Source organism: Heteronotia binoei, chromosome 6 (genome assembly GCF_032191835.1).
Source record: "Heteronotia binoei isolate CCM8104 ecotype False Entrance Well chromosome 6, APGP_CSIRO_Hbin_v1, whole genome shotgun sequence".
In the NCBI taxonomy this organism is placed as follows: Eukaryota; Metazoa; Chordata; class Lepidosauria; order Squamata; family Gekkonidae; genus Heteronotia; species Heteronotia binoei.
In genome coordinates this window covers 20,647,233-20,662,382 of record NC_083228.1, presented here as the reverse complement: position 1 = coordinate 20,662,382, position 15,150 = coordinate 20,647,233, and the positions used below count along the sequence as shown (strand labels likewise).

General features: G+C 45.3%; 1 protein-coding gene across 6 annotated transcripts in view; it reads left to right on the top strand.

The window, feature by feature from the left end:
• Positions 1–15,150, top strand: part of FAM13C (family with sequence similarity 13 member C) — a 122,927-nt gene that overhangs the window by 43,607 nt on the left and 64,170 nt on the right. For all 6 annotated transcript variants that reach the window (XM_060241090.1, XM_060241089.1, XM_060241088.1 and 3 more), the window contains exons 4-5: positions 157–278; positions 1,584–1,647. In XM_060241090.1, coding sequence (XP_060097073.1) covers positions 157–278; positions 1,584–1,647 — 186 coding nt within the window. The remainder of the gene's footprint in view (positions 1–156; positions 279–1,583; positions 1,648–15,150) is intronic.

The following is a 15,150-nucleotide window of genomic DNA, read 5'->3' as shown; positions in this document are numbered from 1 at the left end:
GCCTCTCTAGGACTCCAACTCCTCCCCTCCCCGGCCTCTCCTCCCTCGATAGGCTTTGATTACACACTGAAATTTCCTCTTCCCAAAATAGAAAGCTGACCTCAGCCTGGTCACTGTTTACTTGACTGTGTTTGTTCTTTCCGAAATTCTTTGCAGGAGATGGGAAATGCGTTACCGTGGCTCTCGGACTGTCAAAGGAAAACGGGGACACCAGCTAACGACTACTCAGAGAATGCAGCTTTCCGATACCAGGAAACGGTCATCAAATTTCAACCCAGGTACGCTCCGGCGGGTAAATGGGTAATTTCACTTCTGTTTAAATGTAAACTGGGGCTAAAGCGTCTGCTTCCTTCCTTAAAGTGGACATGACCTGAGATATGCCAACCCAGTGGGGCTTACCAGTTCTGTTTTGCTTGTTGTTGGCTGTCCTGGAGAGGCAGAGACAACAGGAATTTTGCTGAGATTATGGTGGGCCACCATGCCTGAGAGCCAGTTTGGTGTAGTGGTTAAGTCTTATCTGGGAGACTCTTATCTGGGAGAACCGGGTTTGATTCCCCACTCCTCCACTTACAGCTGCTGGAATGGCCCTGGGTCAGCCATAGCTCTGGCAGAGGTTGTCCTTGAAAGGGCAGCTGCTGTGAGAGCCCTCTCAGCCCCACCCACCTCACAGAGTGTCTGTTGTGGGGGAGGAAGATAAAATAGTGTGCCGCTCTGAAACTCTGAAATTCAGAGTGAAGGGCGGGATATAAATCCAATATCTTCTTCTTCTACTAGTGGTATTCTAAGTTGATCAGAAGTTGTTCAGGCCTAGCAACAGGGCTATAAATACTCTGTGTTAAAGGAAAAAACCTATCAGGCCCCTGAGCAACTGGCTCTTGTCTGCTTCCTTCTCCCTCTTTCTTGCTTCCTTCTTCATCTCAGCTTGCTTTGCAAAGCTTGCTCCATTGCACAGGAGCTACAGAGCAAAGCCTCAATTTTCTCCATTGTTGAGGCTCCTCCTGGTCCCCTGGGGAAGGAAGGAAAGAGCCAGAGCTTCTTTTGCCCAGTTCCTTGGATCCCATGGGAGAAATGCAAAGAAAGCACCTTTAAGACCAACAAGTGCAAATGTTTTAAGTATGTTTTATGTTATGTTTGTTTAAAAAATTTTTTTAGTCGTGTTTGTCTGTGTCCTTTAAAAAGTTTATGTCTCTGCTACCTAATCTTAAATAGGCACACACATGGCCCGGCCTGACCTGGCCCAGCCTGACAAGGTCTCATTTATGTCAGATCTGGCCCTTATAACAAATAAGTTCGGCACCCCGTATTAGGAAGTACTTCTAGGCTACGATCATCCACACTAAATAAATGCATTTTCAATCTACTTGCAATGTGCTTTCCAACTGGATGTTGCCAGTTCAGACAGTAAAATACAGTTGGAAAGTGCATTGAAAATGGAATGAAAGTGCATTATTTAGTGTGTGTGATTGCAGCTCTAGACATGTTTCTCCAAAGAAATGGTTGCAATAATATATGTTTATAATTTGCTGATAATGTATATTTGCTGGAAATCAGACCAGTTTTAATTTTAAATTTTCGTTTTGCAGGACAGATCAGAGCGCATTCATTTCACCAAAAGATGCTACTGAACACTTGCAGAGCTTCGCTGAGGTAATGCTGTCAAGAACTTAAAAAGTGTCTGATAGGGCTGAATTTTGCAGCCCTGCAATCCCAGCTCAAAAAATCTTGGTCACTTTTTTGGCTCTCCCTTGAACTCACAAGTATTTGGGGGGCATTGTGGCATATTTTTCTTACTAGAGTTATGCACACTTTAAATACCCTTCTTGTATCAATTGCATGCAAATGGTATAAAAATTACGTATAGAAGTGCCATAAAAAGAAACACACAAACTGGGGACACCAGTAATGAAAACTTGAAAAACTTGTGAAAGCTTGCAGTGGCTGCTTACAAAAAAGAAACTCAGAAATGCCTATCCATACATTTCTAATATAAACAGCAAATAATAGCGATAGAAGGCTAGTTTACGTATGCATGTGCTAAGTTGCATGTGTAGAGCTGCAGATGGGTTTCTCAGTTTCCTTTAATGTGACCAGCTCATGTGTTGGGGAAGTATGACCTCTGTTGAGCTAGCTCTGTGTCTGTTTCATGGAGCAAATTTTGATGGCTTGGATGTAATGCCAGGTTGCATTGGGTCCAGACTGTGGCTTGCAAGCCCCTTCCAAAATACTTTGGTGCCCATTTTCAAACCGTGGCATGTTTCAAATGTTAATGACAAACTATGGCTTGTCCAAGCTGTGCTCTTTCAAGTCTTGGCTTGATGTTAGACCTGAACCATACCCAAGAGACAAGACTTTGTAGATTCATGTTTCCTAATAAGTGTGGTGTGTGGGGGGGGAGGCTTCAATGAACACTGGTGTTTGAGAGACTCACCATACATAACGTACGGATACTGTTTGTGTCACAGAGTTGTGTAGATTCTGTTCTGTTCTCTCCCTCTTTAGGAAGACCGAAAGATAATTCTCATTAGACTGGCACTGATGCCACTATGGTGCTAATTTCTGTGTTCTTTATGGTCAGCGTGAAAACTGGTAGCCATGTTGTGATGTGATGATGCTGTGGTGATATTCAATGTGCCCTCTAAGCTGTGCAGTCTTGTGAGCAAAAGTTCTACTTTGTGAGCTACAGGCATTAAAGTTGTGAGCTGCTGCATAAATTCACTTGCTCTGGGGCCATTTTTCCTGAGCTAAGATGAAAATACGTGAGCCGGAGGCTATAAAACTGTGAACTCGCTCACACTCACCCAGCTTAGAGGGAACAATGGTGGTATTCTCTTTGCAAAAAAACATGGTGGGGGCTTTTTGATTCTGCTCCTCATACTGTTGGTATCTACCAGATCAGTTGTATGATGGCCTCATTTGTATATATCATAATATTAGGTATTATCATATCAATTTATGACTGGTAAATAGATAAGAACATAAGAGAAGCCATGTTGGATCAGGCCAATGGCCTATCCAGTCCAACACTCTGTATCACACAGTGGCCAAATTTATTTATTTATATATATATATATATATATATATACACACACACACACACACACTGTGGCTAATAGCCACTGATGGACCTCTGCTCCATATTTTTATCTAACCCCCTCTTGAAGCTAGCTATGCTTGTAGCCGCCACCACCTCCTGTGGCAGTGAATTCCACATGTTAATCACCCTTTGGGTGAAGAAGTACCTCCTTTTATCCGTTCTAACCCGACTGCTCAGCAATTTCATTGAATGCCCACGAGTTCTTGTATTGTGAGAAAGGGAGAAAAGTACTTCTTTCTTTACCTTCTCCATCCCATGCATAATCTTGTAAACCTCTATCATGTCACCCCGCAATCGACTTTTCTCCAAGCTAAAGAGCCCCGAGCGTTTTAATCTTTCTTCATAGGGAAAGATGACCTGTTACAGTTTGGTAGGGGCCTGGTTTTGTTCTGTTCTGAAAATGAAATCCTTCTGAAACTCAGGAGGGTTTTCAGGCTTTTGAAGTTCTGATGATTGTAAAGGAAAACCACACTCAAGGTATACGAGTCTTGGCTAAATTGAGAGGAAGATGTTGAATATATTGTCCGTCTTGTCTGTCTATCATCGATTTATATCCTGCCCTCCCCGCCGAACGATGCTTAGGGCGGCTCACAATACATAGCTTACAATAAAAAAAAATTTACATTAAAAGCATGAAACAGTTTAAAAATAATATGGTGCTAGTTTCGATACAGATTTAAGATGGCGTTCAGTGATCTTAAGCAACCATTGGACCTAACGCCTCGGTGGTGGTGGTCAGCATTTCAGTTAAATGCTAACGGAAACAGTGTCGTCTTACAAGCCTTGCAGAGCTGGTTAGGGTCCCGCAAGGCTCTGACCTCCTCAGGCAGTTGGTTCTACCAATGAGAGGCGGCAATTGAGAAGGCTCTTCTCGCACTGTTTTCAGTCTTGCCTCCCTCGGCCCAGGGATCGATTGCAAGTTTTGTGTTCCTGTGTACCCTCTAGGGAACATGTGGGGAGAGACGGTCCCTAAGGTAAGCAGGTCCTCGGCCATATAGGGCTTCAAAGGTAATAACCAGCACCTTGTAGCGAATCCGGTATACCCAGGGGTCGCTTTGTAGAAAAATAGGTGGTGGAGCTCATCCAGGGATTGTTATTCAGCTGCACCTACTATTCAATGGACAAGGTGGGGAGGAGGAGGGGGAACCCTCAGAAGGGTTCGGGGGCTGCGCTCCTGTGAACTGCTGCTGAATCTGAGGCCTGGGTATACCATTGGCAGCTGAACCACCCCAATATATAATGTCGCGATCACAGTGTATGGTAAAAAAATGGACAAGGTGAAACTAAAATGAAAGAGAAGGTTGTGACTAGGGAAGGTAAAGTGTGTTGTGGAGTCACAACCGACTCGTGGCAGCCCTGTGAAATTCTGCCTCCTGATCTCGCTTAGCTTCTGAGAACAGAACGGCCTGCTTGTGATTGTGCAAGGTGCAGACTTCAACCTGTTTGTAATAGTGAAGTCTCCACTGTTCCAGACTATTACTCTTTAGAGGAGAATATTCCCAGCCCTTGAAAAAGATCTTTATTTCAAGCATCGAAAAGATTGTCGGTCATAGGGACAATGATACTATCTGCATCCATCTTCTGGCCTTCTTGTGTCTGGTATTTTTTTTTTGACAGCGCAGGGCTTTTTTGTACCAGGAACTCCTTTGCATATTAGGCCACACCCCCATGATGTAGCCAATCCTCCAAGAGTTTACAGGGCTCTTAGTGCAGGGCCTACTGTAAGCTCTTGGAGGATTGGCTATATCAAGTGTATATGGCCTAATATGTAGAGGAGTTCCTGCTACAAAAAGAGCCCTGGGAAAACTGTTATTTCAAGTTATAGACTTTGTACACCTGTGGACTCTTAGAGAAAGACTTCTATTTGTCTCCGGTTGAGAATTTGAATTTTTTGAAGTTGCACTTACCTTTGTTATTTGTTCAGACTTTGTAATGTACACTTATATTATGATTTGAGGTTTTATCGAATATATAAGTACTACTGTACTTGAATGTATCATTTCCCAGCATTTGTGGTGGTTTAGCTTAGTCTAATTACCGAGAGAGCCCTTGTGTGTTTTTCCGGTAGCTTCTGAGCTCTGTCAAGATCCATCCAGTTTCGACTAATTGGGCTGCTTTGTTCGTGACTAGGTTGGATCAAAATGGGTTTCTGGTGAGTCAGGGTGACGATGGTAACCTCATCCATTTTGTGAGGTAGTGGACAGCTGAAGGAAATGATGGAGTGAATACAGACACCATCTTGGATCTCATAAAAAAATATCTCCCTGACAGAAGGATTTCTATCAGTAGATGATGACTTTCCCTCTTCACCCTTCCCTTCTGTAGCAAAAAACGCTGCCTGAAATGGCGGTGGGGGCGGAGCAGCCCCCTCCCATGAGGCAAAATTGGAGGTTTGCTGTGGGAGGGAGGAATCTGCTAAAATCGCTCCCCTGCCTCTATCAATGGAAATCCTCCGTGGGATCCAGTCTCCTTCAGGAGAGCATTGTACCAGGAAGCTGATGAAAGGCATGTCTGATTAGGGAGCTTGGCATAATAATAATAATAATAATAATAATAATAATAATAATAATAATAATAATAATAAATTTTTATTTATATCCCGCCCTTCCCGCCAAGGCGGGCTCAGGGCGGCTTACAAAGGCATGATATAGAAATATCATGTTATGACAATAAAACAAGATAGTACAGTCAATAAACAAGATAATACAATTAAATGCAATGTATAGATTAAACATTAAAATAATTAATCTAAAAACAGTATAGCTTAATGGTGCTACAGTCCCAGTTTGTACAGAATGGCTTGATATTGTTGCTAGGTTTCATCTTAAAAGGCTAGTTGGAAGAGGGCGGTTTTGCAAGCCCTACGGAACTGATTAAGATCCCGTAGGGCCCGCACCTCCTCCGGTAGCTGATTCCACCATTGGGGTGCCTTTATAGAGAAGGCCTGCTCCCTAGTTGTTTTTAATTTGGCCTCCTTAGGCCCAGGGATTTCCAGAAAATTTTGTGAACTAGATTGCAGTGCTCTCTGGGGAACATATGGAGAGACACTCAGTACAACACTAAGAGCCAATGCTGTGTAGTGGATGGACTAGGATCTGTGAGACCTGGGTTTGTATCCCCACTCTGCCATGGAAGCTTTCCGGGTGACCTTGGGCCGGTCATACTTTCGTGGTCGAATTTAACTACACTTTCCAGCCTTTGTTTGCTACTTCAAGGGCTGGAGATGTTCTTTTCCTTTCTTTTAAGTAAGAGTGGAAGAAGCAGAAGAAGAGAGAGCTGTTGAGTTGCAAGCAGTGTTCCTGCTAAGCTGAGTTAGTGTGAGCTAGCTCACGGTTTTTTAGCCTCTGGCTCACGCATTTTTGTCTTAGCTCTGGAGAAATGGCCCCAGAGCGCACTAATTTATGCAGTCGCTCACAACTTTAATGCCAGTAGATCGCAAAGTAGAATATTTGCTCGCAAGACTCCACAGCTTAGAGGGAACATTGGTTGCAAATGACTCATGACGATCCTGCCCATGGATGTTCCAGGCAGGAGAGCAACAGAAGTGGTGTGCTGTCATCTTCTTCCATGTAGCAATCTTGGTATTCCTTGGTGATCTTCCCATCCAAAATACTGGCTGTGGCTGACCCTGCTTCACTCCCAAACCCCGATAAGTTCAGAGTCCAGGGCTTTTTTTGTAGTAGGAACTCCTTTGAATATTAGGCCAACCCCCCAATGTAGCCAATGCTCCTGGAGCTTACAGTAAGTCCTGTACTAAGAGCCCTGTAAGCTCTTGCAGGATTGGCTACATCAGGGGTGTGTGGCCTAATATGCAAAGGAGTTCCTGCTACAAAAAATGCCCTGGTTCAGACCATTCTTCTGATTAAAGTTGATGTTTGTGAGGTGTGTGTGTGGGGAGCCACCCCCTTGTAGCCATGCTTATGTAATCAGTATCGGTTTGTAAGCACTTGAATGGAACGGAGCATTGCAGACAAAATATAGGTCACGGTGAAGCCCTTGAAAAAGGTAGGGCTGCTGCCACAGCAATGCAAAGAATCCTTGTGAATAAGGTTCTGACATGCATGGGAGCATCTCTCAGCTCTTCCTTATGAAGTGCTTTCCATTAAAATTCCGTTTACAGACTGTCTTTCTGGTTCAGTCATTTTTAATTTAGATCCACCATCCCATTCAGGTTGATGTTTTATCGAGGTTGGTTGTCAAAGCTCCGAAACCTTAGAGTTTTAAATAAGTTGCCTCCTGGTCAGGAGTAGCCTATGGTGGCGGCCCTCAACCTTTCTGAGTCTGTGGGCACATTTGGAATTCTGACATGGTGTGGTGGGCACAGCACAAAGTGGTTGCCACAAAATGGCTGTCAGAGGAGGCGGAGCTAGCCACAAAATGGCCGTTATGGCTTCCTTGCAGTCACACAGTCTTTGTGCTGTGGTTCTTTCTTTCTTTCTTTCTTTCTTTCTTTCTTTCTTTCTTTCTTTCTTTCTTTCTTTCTTTCTTTCTTTCTTTCTTTCTTTCTTTCTTTCTTTCTTTCTTTCTTTCTTTCTCTCTCTCTCTCTTTCTCTCTTTCTCTCTTTCTCTCTTTCTTTCTCTCTCTCTCTCTTTCTCTCTCTCTTTCTCTTTCTTTCTCTCTTTCTTTCTCTCTTTCTCTCTCTTTCTCTCTCTCTTTTTCTTTCTTTCTTTCTTTCTTTCTTTCTTTCTTTCTTTCTTTCTTTCTTTCTTTCTTTCTTTCTTTCTTTCTTTCTTTCTTTCTTTCTTTCTCTCCCCCCTCCCTCCCTCCCTTCCTTCCTCCCTCCCTCCCTCCCTCCCTCCCTCCCTCCCTTCCTTCCTTCCTTCCTTCCTTCCTTCCTTCCTTCCTTCCTTCCTTCCTTCCTTCCTTCCTTCCTTCCTTCCTTCCTGGGCAAACCCCCCACCTGGCCCTAGTCACTGTCTAAAAGCATTTGGCCGTCACCAGGAAAGGTGCCCCCTGTCCTATAGTGAAGCTCACACTCTGATAATAATGCTATTTATTGAAGGGAAGGTATATGAAAAATCCAGATAGTAGGAGAGTGGGATGCTTTAGGCAATCATCCTGACTTCAGCAAGAATGTTGTATTTAGCGACAGAGGGGTGGATCAGATTTGATTAGGCTGGGCAGAGCCAGAAGTTGTCATTTCAGAGGCTATAGCTTTTGAGATGTAATATATCATGATATGGACAGGAAATGTGATAGCTAATTAAATCTAGGTTTGGCATGCTGGTCAATCGATCGTCTGTGATTTGATTGTAATTGACTCTTCTGTGAAGCCAAGAACCCTGCTCTCTAGATGGCATTTACCTTTTAAAATGTAATTGCAGACTCATTTGTTATCAAGGGAAGGGAGGGGGGCTGCTTTTGTGTGACTTTAGATGTTTAGCAAAGGCCAAGAAGGTTAGGATTCTGTCGAGCTTATGTCAAATAAATGACTCTGAGAACTTCTGCAGATGATGAAAATGCAACTCTTCTCCGGAGACCCCTCAAAGCCTCAGAGGAGTCCCCCCTTCCCCCGGGACTCCCTTTTAGCCAAGGTAAATCTCCTCAAAGTTTCCTGTGCATATCTTGGACTAATCTCTAACTGAGAAAAGTAGGTGCCTGGAGGAGGTGATGGAACAGACAAGGGCCAATGAACTGAAGGTCAGTGCAAACAAGATTGAGGTGCTTGAGAGTCAGAGAGCCATCCTGTTTGGGAAGGTTAGGGTGAGGGCTTTTTTTGTAGCAGGAACTCCTTTGCATTTTAGGCCACACACCCCTGATGTAGCCAATCCTCCAAGAGTTTACAGTAGGCCCTGTAAGAAGAGCCCTGTAAGGTCTTGGAGGATTGGCTACATAAGAGCGGTGTGGCCCAATATGCAAAGGAGTTCCTGTTACAAAAAAAGCCCTGACCCTAACCTTCCCAAACAGGATGGCTCTCTGACTCTCAAGCACCTCAATCTTGTTTGCACTGACATTCAGTTCATTGGCCCTCGTCTGTTCCATCACCTCCTCCAGGCATCTGTTCAGGACTTCTGCAGATTGACCCAACTCAGCTGTTAAGGAGAACCAGCAGGAACCCAGGGGTCGGGGACATGGAGGAGCAGTTGATGGCAATGGTGTGATGTCACAGAAAAAAATATACCCTGCATCTGATATAATTTTCACAAAGACACAAAGGGTTCTGAAAGATAACTGCATTGGATGGGAGTCAATTATTGAATGCTGAAATCTTGCTTCAATCGCACATTTGATTTAAAAAAAAATACTTGTGAAGGCAGGAGCTGTTTCAAGGATTTTATATATGTGACCAAAGGAAGAGAGGATTCTGATCCCACTAACATATAGTTTCTGCAAGCTGGGGTCTTGCAAAGAATTGAGAAGGAGACAATTTGGAAATCCACCCTCTCCCAATCTTCCCCTTCAGGATTATCTAAACCCTCAGGATATTACATTTAATATTACATTAATATTAAAAATGCAATGGAAAGATATTTTGAGGAGAATAGGAAATCAGATACTTCATTAACAATAATATGGGAAGCAATGAAAGCCACTATTAGAGGTGTGTGTATACAGAATTTGGTGAGATTGAAGAAAGGTAAAGATAGGAAAATTAAAGAAGTAGAAGAAGAAGTTAGAGTATTGGAGGAGAAATTTAGGAAATCTAAGAAGGAGGATAAAGAACAAGTAGTTAGGAAAAGGGAAGAGTTGAATGTATTGGATGTTAATAGGACTACGTTAAAATTATGGTATAACAGACAGAAGTATTATGAGTTTGAAGGGAAAGGAGGAAGAATTTTAGCAAATAAAATTAAGAATTTTCAGGTTAGGAAAAATATTAAGGCAATCAGGAACGATATAGGGTTTTTGGAAACTGAACCTAAAATGATACTGGAGAATTTTATAGAATTTTATAATAAATTGTACGCAAACAAAGGGATTAAAAAGGAAGATATAGAGAAATTCTGTGAGGGGTTGGAATTTTTAGAATTAAGTGAAGATAGTAGGAAAGAATTAGATAAGGATATAATGGAAGAAGAAGTTGATGGCTATAGATTCTATGAATATGCAATCTGCACCTGGACTGGATGGTTTTAATGCGGTATTTTATAAGCATTTTAAGGATATATTGGTGCCACATGTGACTGAATTGTTTCAAGGAATTTTGGATGGATCTCCTACATCGCCTACATGGTTGGAGTTGAGATTGGTGTTAATTCCGAAACCTGGGAAAGATCAGACTTTAAGGGATTCTTATAGGCCAATTTAAATCACCAATATGGATTATCGAATATTTGCAAAGGTTATGGCAATGAGACTTAAAAAATGTATAGCACAATTGATAGGGAAAGAGCAATTTGGGTTTATGCCTCAAAAGTATTTAGTAGAGGCAGTTAGGAAGGTGATGGGTATGGTTTATTTAGCTAAAAATAAGGATTTGCCGCTTACGCTTTTGGCGTTGGATATTTATAAGGCCTTTGATTCTGTGGATTGGACATACATGAAGATTATATTTCAAAAGTATAGGATTGGGGAGAAAGTTCAAAATATGATTGAGGCAATATATTCTAAATCCAAGGCGTTGATAGGAGTTGGTGGATCAGTAGAGGGATATGTTCAGGTAATGAGTGGTACGAAGCAGGGATGCCCTTTATCCCCTATGTTATTTATTTTAGCATTGGAACCGTTAGTGAATAAATTAAAAAAGGACAAAAGAATTATAGGCTTTGAAGTTCCAGGGAAAGGGAAAATAGATGGGAATCTCTTAACAATGTATGCAGATGACATGATGGTGACAATTAAGGATGTAGAGCCCGCAGTGGCACCTTTAAAAAAGATACTACAGGAATTTGAGGAAGTGTCAGGGTTAAAAGTGAATTTTTCAAAAACTTCTATGATGATTGTTAATGTAAAACCAGGGTTACAATTAGCAGCTTCAAAAATTTTGGGTATTCCCATAGCAAATAAAATGGTGAAATATTTAGGGGTTAATATTCCTAGGAATATTAAAAAAATATTTGAGTATAATTATAAAAGAATCTGGAGTGGAATTCAAGTTAAAATGAGAGACTGGAGGAAGAGGAAGGAGTCAATTAGTACAAGGAATGCTATGGTTAAAACGTTTCTAGTTCCTAGGTTGACTTATTTATTTTATGTATTGCCTTGGCATATACCAGAATACGTACTGAAGAGATGGCAAGGAGATATAGATAGATTTGTTTTTGCATCAAAGAAACCAAGGACAGCTAATAGGTATAGATATTATGGTATTAAAGATGGGGGATGGGGGATTCCCAATATAATTTACTATTATGATGCATATCAATTAAGGCACTTAATGATTTGGTTGGAGGGAGAGTTAGGAGAAGAGCTGAACGGGATAGAAAAGGAAAATTTAGAGGTAGTAGGAGGAAAGGAAAGTTTATTTGATAGAACGAAAAGGAGGAAGAAGATAGGTGATAAATTATCAACCTTTATGGGGCCCAGTAGGGTATGGGAGAAGTGGAAAAAAGAACTCGCTCCGGAGATATCATCTATTACTAAAATGTGGTACTATGATAAATTTGCTCCATTAAGGGGATCGCTGTCAAAGGAAGTAGGAGATAAACTGAAGAGGATTACGATTCGAGAATTGAAAGAGGTTTGGGGTACTGATGGGGAGAAGAAAGAGGAGTATAATATTTTGAATAATATTAATTGGTTGTTAAAAAGTCAAATCTCCTCATTGCTGAAGGAGGAAGAACTTAAAAATATTGGTAAAAGAATTAATACTCCCTTTGAAAACTTGGTGAAAGAGTATAGAGAAGATAAGTAAAAAATAGTTTCAAAATTGTATAAGATTTTATTAGGTACAGGGAAATCCCCGAGAGAATTTTTGAAGGAACATTGGGAAACAGATATTGGAGATAAAATTTTAGATGAAGATTGGGAGAGGATGTTTAGATTACCTCCCTTTGTTACAACATCTAGGTTAGTGCAGGAGCAGGGATTGAAGATGATACAGAAATGGTATTATACACCCATTAAGATGTATTATATTTCTAAATCAGGGAGTAAAAATTGTTGGAGGAAATGTGGAGAAATTGGAACCTCACAATGGGAGTGTGGGCTAGAGCTGCCTGCCATCACCTCAGACCTCACAATGGGAGGGTGGGCTTGAGCTACCTGCCATCACCTCAGACCTCACAATGGGAGGGTGGGCTTGAGCTACCTGCCATCACCTCTGACCTCGCAATGGGAGGGTGGGCTTGAGCTACCTGCCATCACCTCAGACCTCACAATGGGAGGGTGGGCTAGAGCTACCTGCCATCACCTCTGACCTCACAATGGGAGGGTGGCCTTGAGCTACCTGCCATCACCTCTGACCTCACAATGGGAGGGTGGGCTTGAGCTGCCTGCCATCACCTCAGACCTCACAATGGGAGGGTGGGCTTGAACTGCCTGCCATCACCTCTGACCTCACAATGGGAGGGTGGGCTTGAACTGCCTGCCATCACCTCTGACCTCACAATGGGAGGGTGGGCTTGAGCTGCCTGCCATCACCTCTGACCTCACAATGGGAGGGTGGGCTTGAACTGCCCGCCATCACCTCTGACCTCACAATGGGAGGGTGGCCTTGAGCTGCCTGCCATCACCTCTGACCTCACAATGGGAGGGTGGGCTTGAGCTACCTGCCATCACCTGTGAACTCACAATGGGAGGGTGGGCTTGAGCTGCCTGCCATCACCTCAGACCTCACAATGGGAGGGTGGGCTTGAACTGCCTGCCATCACCTCTGACCTCACAATGGGAGGGTGGGCTTGAGCTACCCGCCATCACCTCAGACCTCACAATGGGAGGGTGGGCTTGAACTGCCTGCCATCACCTCTGACCTCACAATGGGAGGGTGGGCTTGAGCTGCCCGCCATCACCTCTGACCTTACAATGGGAGGGTGGGCTTGAGCTGCCCGCCATCACCTCAGACCTCACAATGGGAGGGTGGGCTTGAACTGCCTGCCATCACCTCTGACCTCACAATGGGAGGGTGGGCTTGAGCTGCCTGCCATCACCTCTGACCTCACAATGGGAGGGTGGGCTTGAGCTGCCTGCCATCACCTCTGACCTCACAATGGGAGGGTGGGCTTGAGCTACCTGCCATCACCTCTGACCTCACAATGGGAGGGTGGGCTTGAGCTGCCTGCCATCACCTCAGACCTCACAATGGGAGGGTGGGCTTGAGCTACCCGCCATCACCTCAGACCTCACAATGGGAGGGTGGGCTTGAGCTGCCTGCCATCACCTCAGACCTCACAATGGGAGGGTGGGCTTGAGCTACCCGCCATCACCTCTGACCTCACAATGGGAGGGTGGGCTTGAGCTGCCTGCCATCACCTCTGACCTCACAATGGGAGGGTGGGCTTGAGCTTCCCGCCATCACCTCTGACCTCACAATGGGAGGGTGGGCTTGAACTGCCTGCCATCACCTCTGACCTCACAATGGGAGGGTGGGCTTGAGCTGCCCGCCATCACCTCTGACCTCACAATGGGAGGGTGGGCTTGAACTGCCTGCCATCACCTCTGACCTCACAATGGGAGGGTGGGCTTGAGCTGCCCGCCATCACCTCTGACCTCACAATGGGAGGGTGGGCTTGAGCTGCCTGCCATCACCTCAGACCTCACAATGGGAGGGTGGGCTTGAGCTTCCCGCCATCACCTCTGACCTCACAATGGGAGGGTGGGCTTGAGCTACCCGCCATCACCTCTGACCTCACAATGGGAGGGTGGGCTTGAGCTGCCTGCCATCACCTCTGACCTCACAATGGGAGGGTGGGCTTGAGCTACCCGCCATCACCTCTGACCTCACAATGGGAGGGTGGGCTTGAGCTACCCGCCATCACCTCTGACCTCACAATGGGAGGGTGGGCTTGAACTGCCTGCCATCACCTGTGAACTCACAATGGGAGGGTGGGCTTGAGCTACCCGCCATCACCTCTGACCTCACAATGGGAGGGTGGGCTTGAGCTGCCTGCCATCACCTCTGACCTCACAATGGGAGGGTGGGCTTGAACTGCCTGCCATCACCTCTGACCTCGCAATGGGAGGGTGGGCTTGAACTGCCTGCCATCACCTGTGAACTCACAATGGGAGGGTGGGCTTGAGCTACCCGCCATCACCTCTGACCTCACAATGGGAGGGTGGGCTTGAGCTGCCTGCCATCACCTCTGACCTCACAATGGGAGGGTGGGCTTGAGCTACCCGCCATCACCTCTGACCTCACAATGGGAGGGTGGGCTTGAGCTGCCTGCCATCACCTCTGACCTCACAATGGGAGGGTGGGCTTGAGCTACCAGCCATCACCTGTGAACTCACAATGGGAGGGTGGGCTTGAGCTGCCCGCCATCACCTCTGACCTCACAATGGGAGGGTGGGCTTGAGCTGCCTGCCATCACCTCTGACCTCACAATGGGAGGGTGGGCTTGAGCTGCCCGCCATCACCTCTGACCTCACAATGGGAGGGTGGGCTTGAGCTGCCTGCCATCACCTCTGACCTCACAATGGGAGGGTGGGCTTGAGCTGCCCGCCATCACCTCTGACCTCACAATGGGAGGGTGGGCTTGAACTGCCTGCCATCACCTCTGACCTCACAATGGGAGGGTGGGCTTGAGCTACCTGCCATCACCTCTGACCTCGCAATGGGAGGGTGGGCTTGAACTGCCTGCCATCAGCTCTGACCTCACAATGGGAGGGTGGGCTTGAACTGCCTGCCATCACCTCTGACCTCACAATGGGAGGGTGGGCTTGAGCTACCTGCCATCACCTCTGACCTCACAATGGGAGGGTGGGCTTGAGCTACCCGCCATCACCTCTGACCTCACAATGGGAGGGTGGGCTTGAGCTGCCTGCCATCACCTCTGACCTCACAATGGGAGGGTGGGCTTGAGCTACCAGCCATCACCTGTGAACTCACAATGGGAGGGTGGGCTTGAGCTGCCCGCCATCACCTCTGACCTCACAATGGGAGGGTGGGCTTGAGCTGCCTGCCATCACCTCTGACCTCACAATGGGAGGGTGGGCTTGAGCTGCCCGCCATCACCTC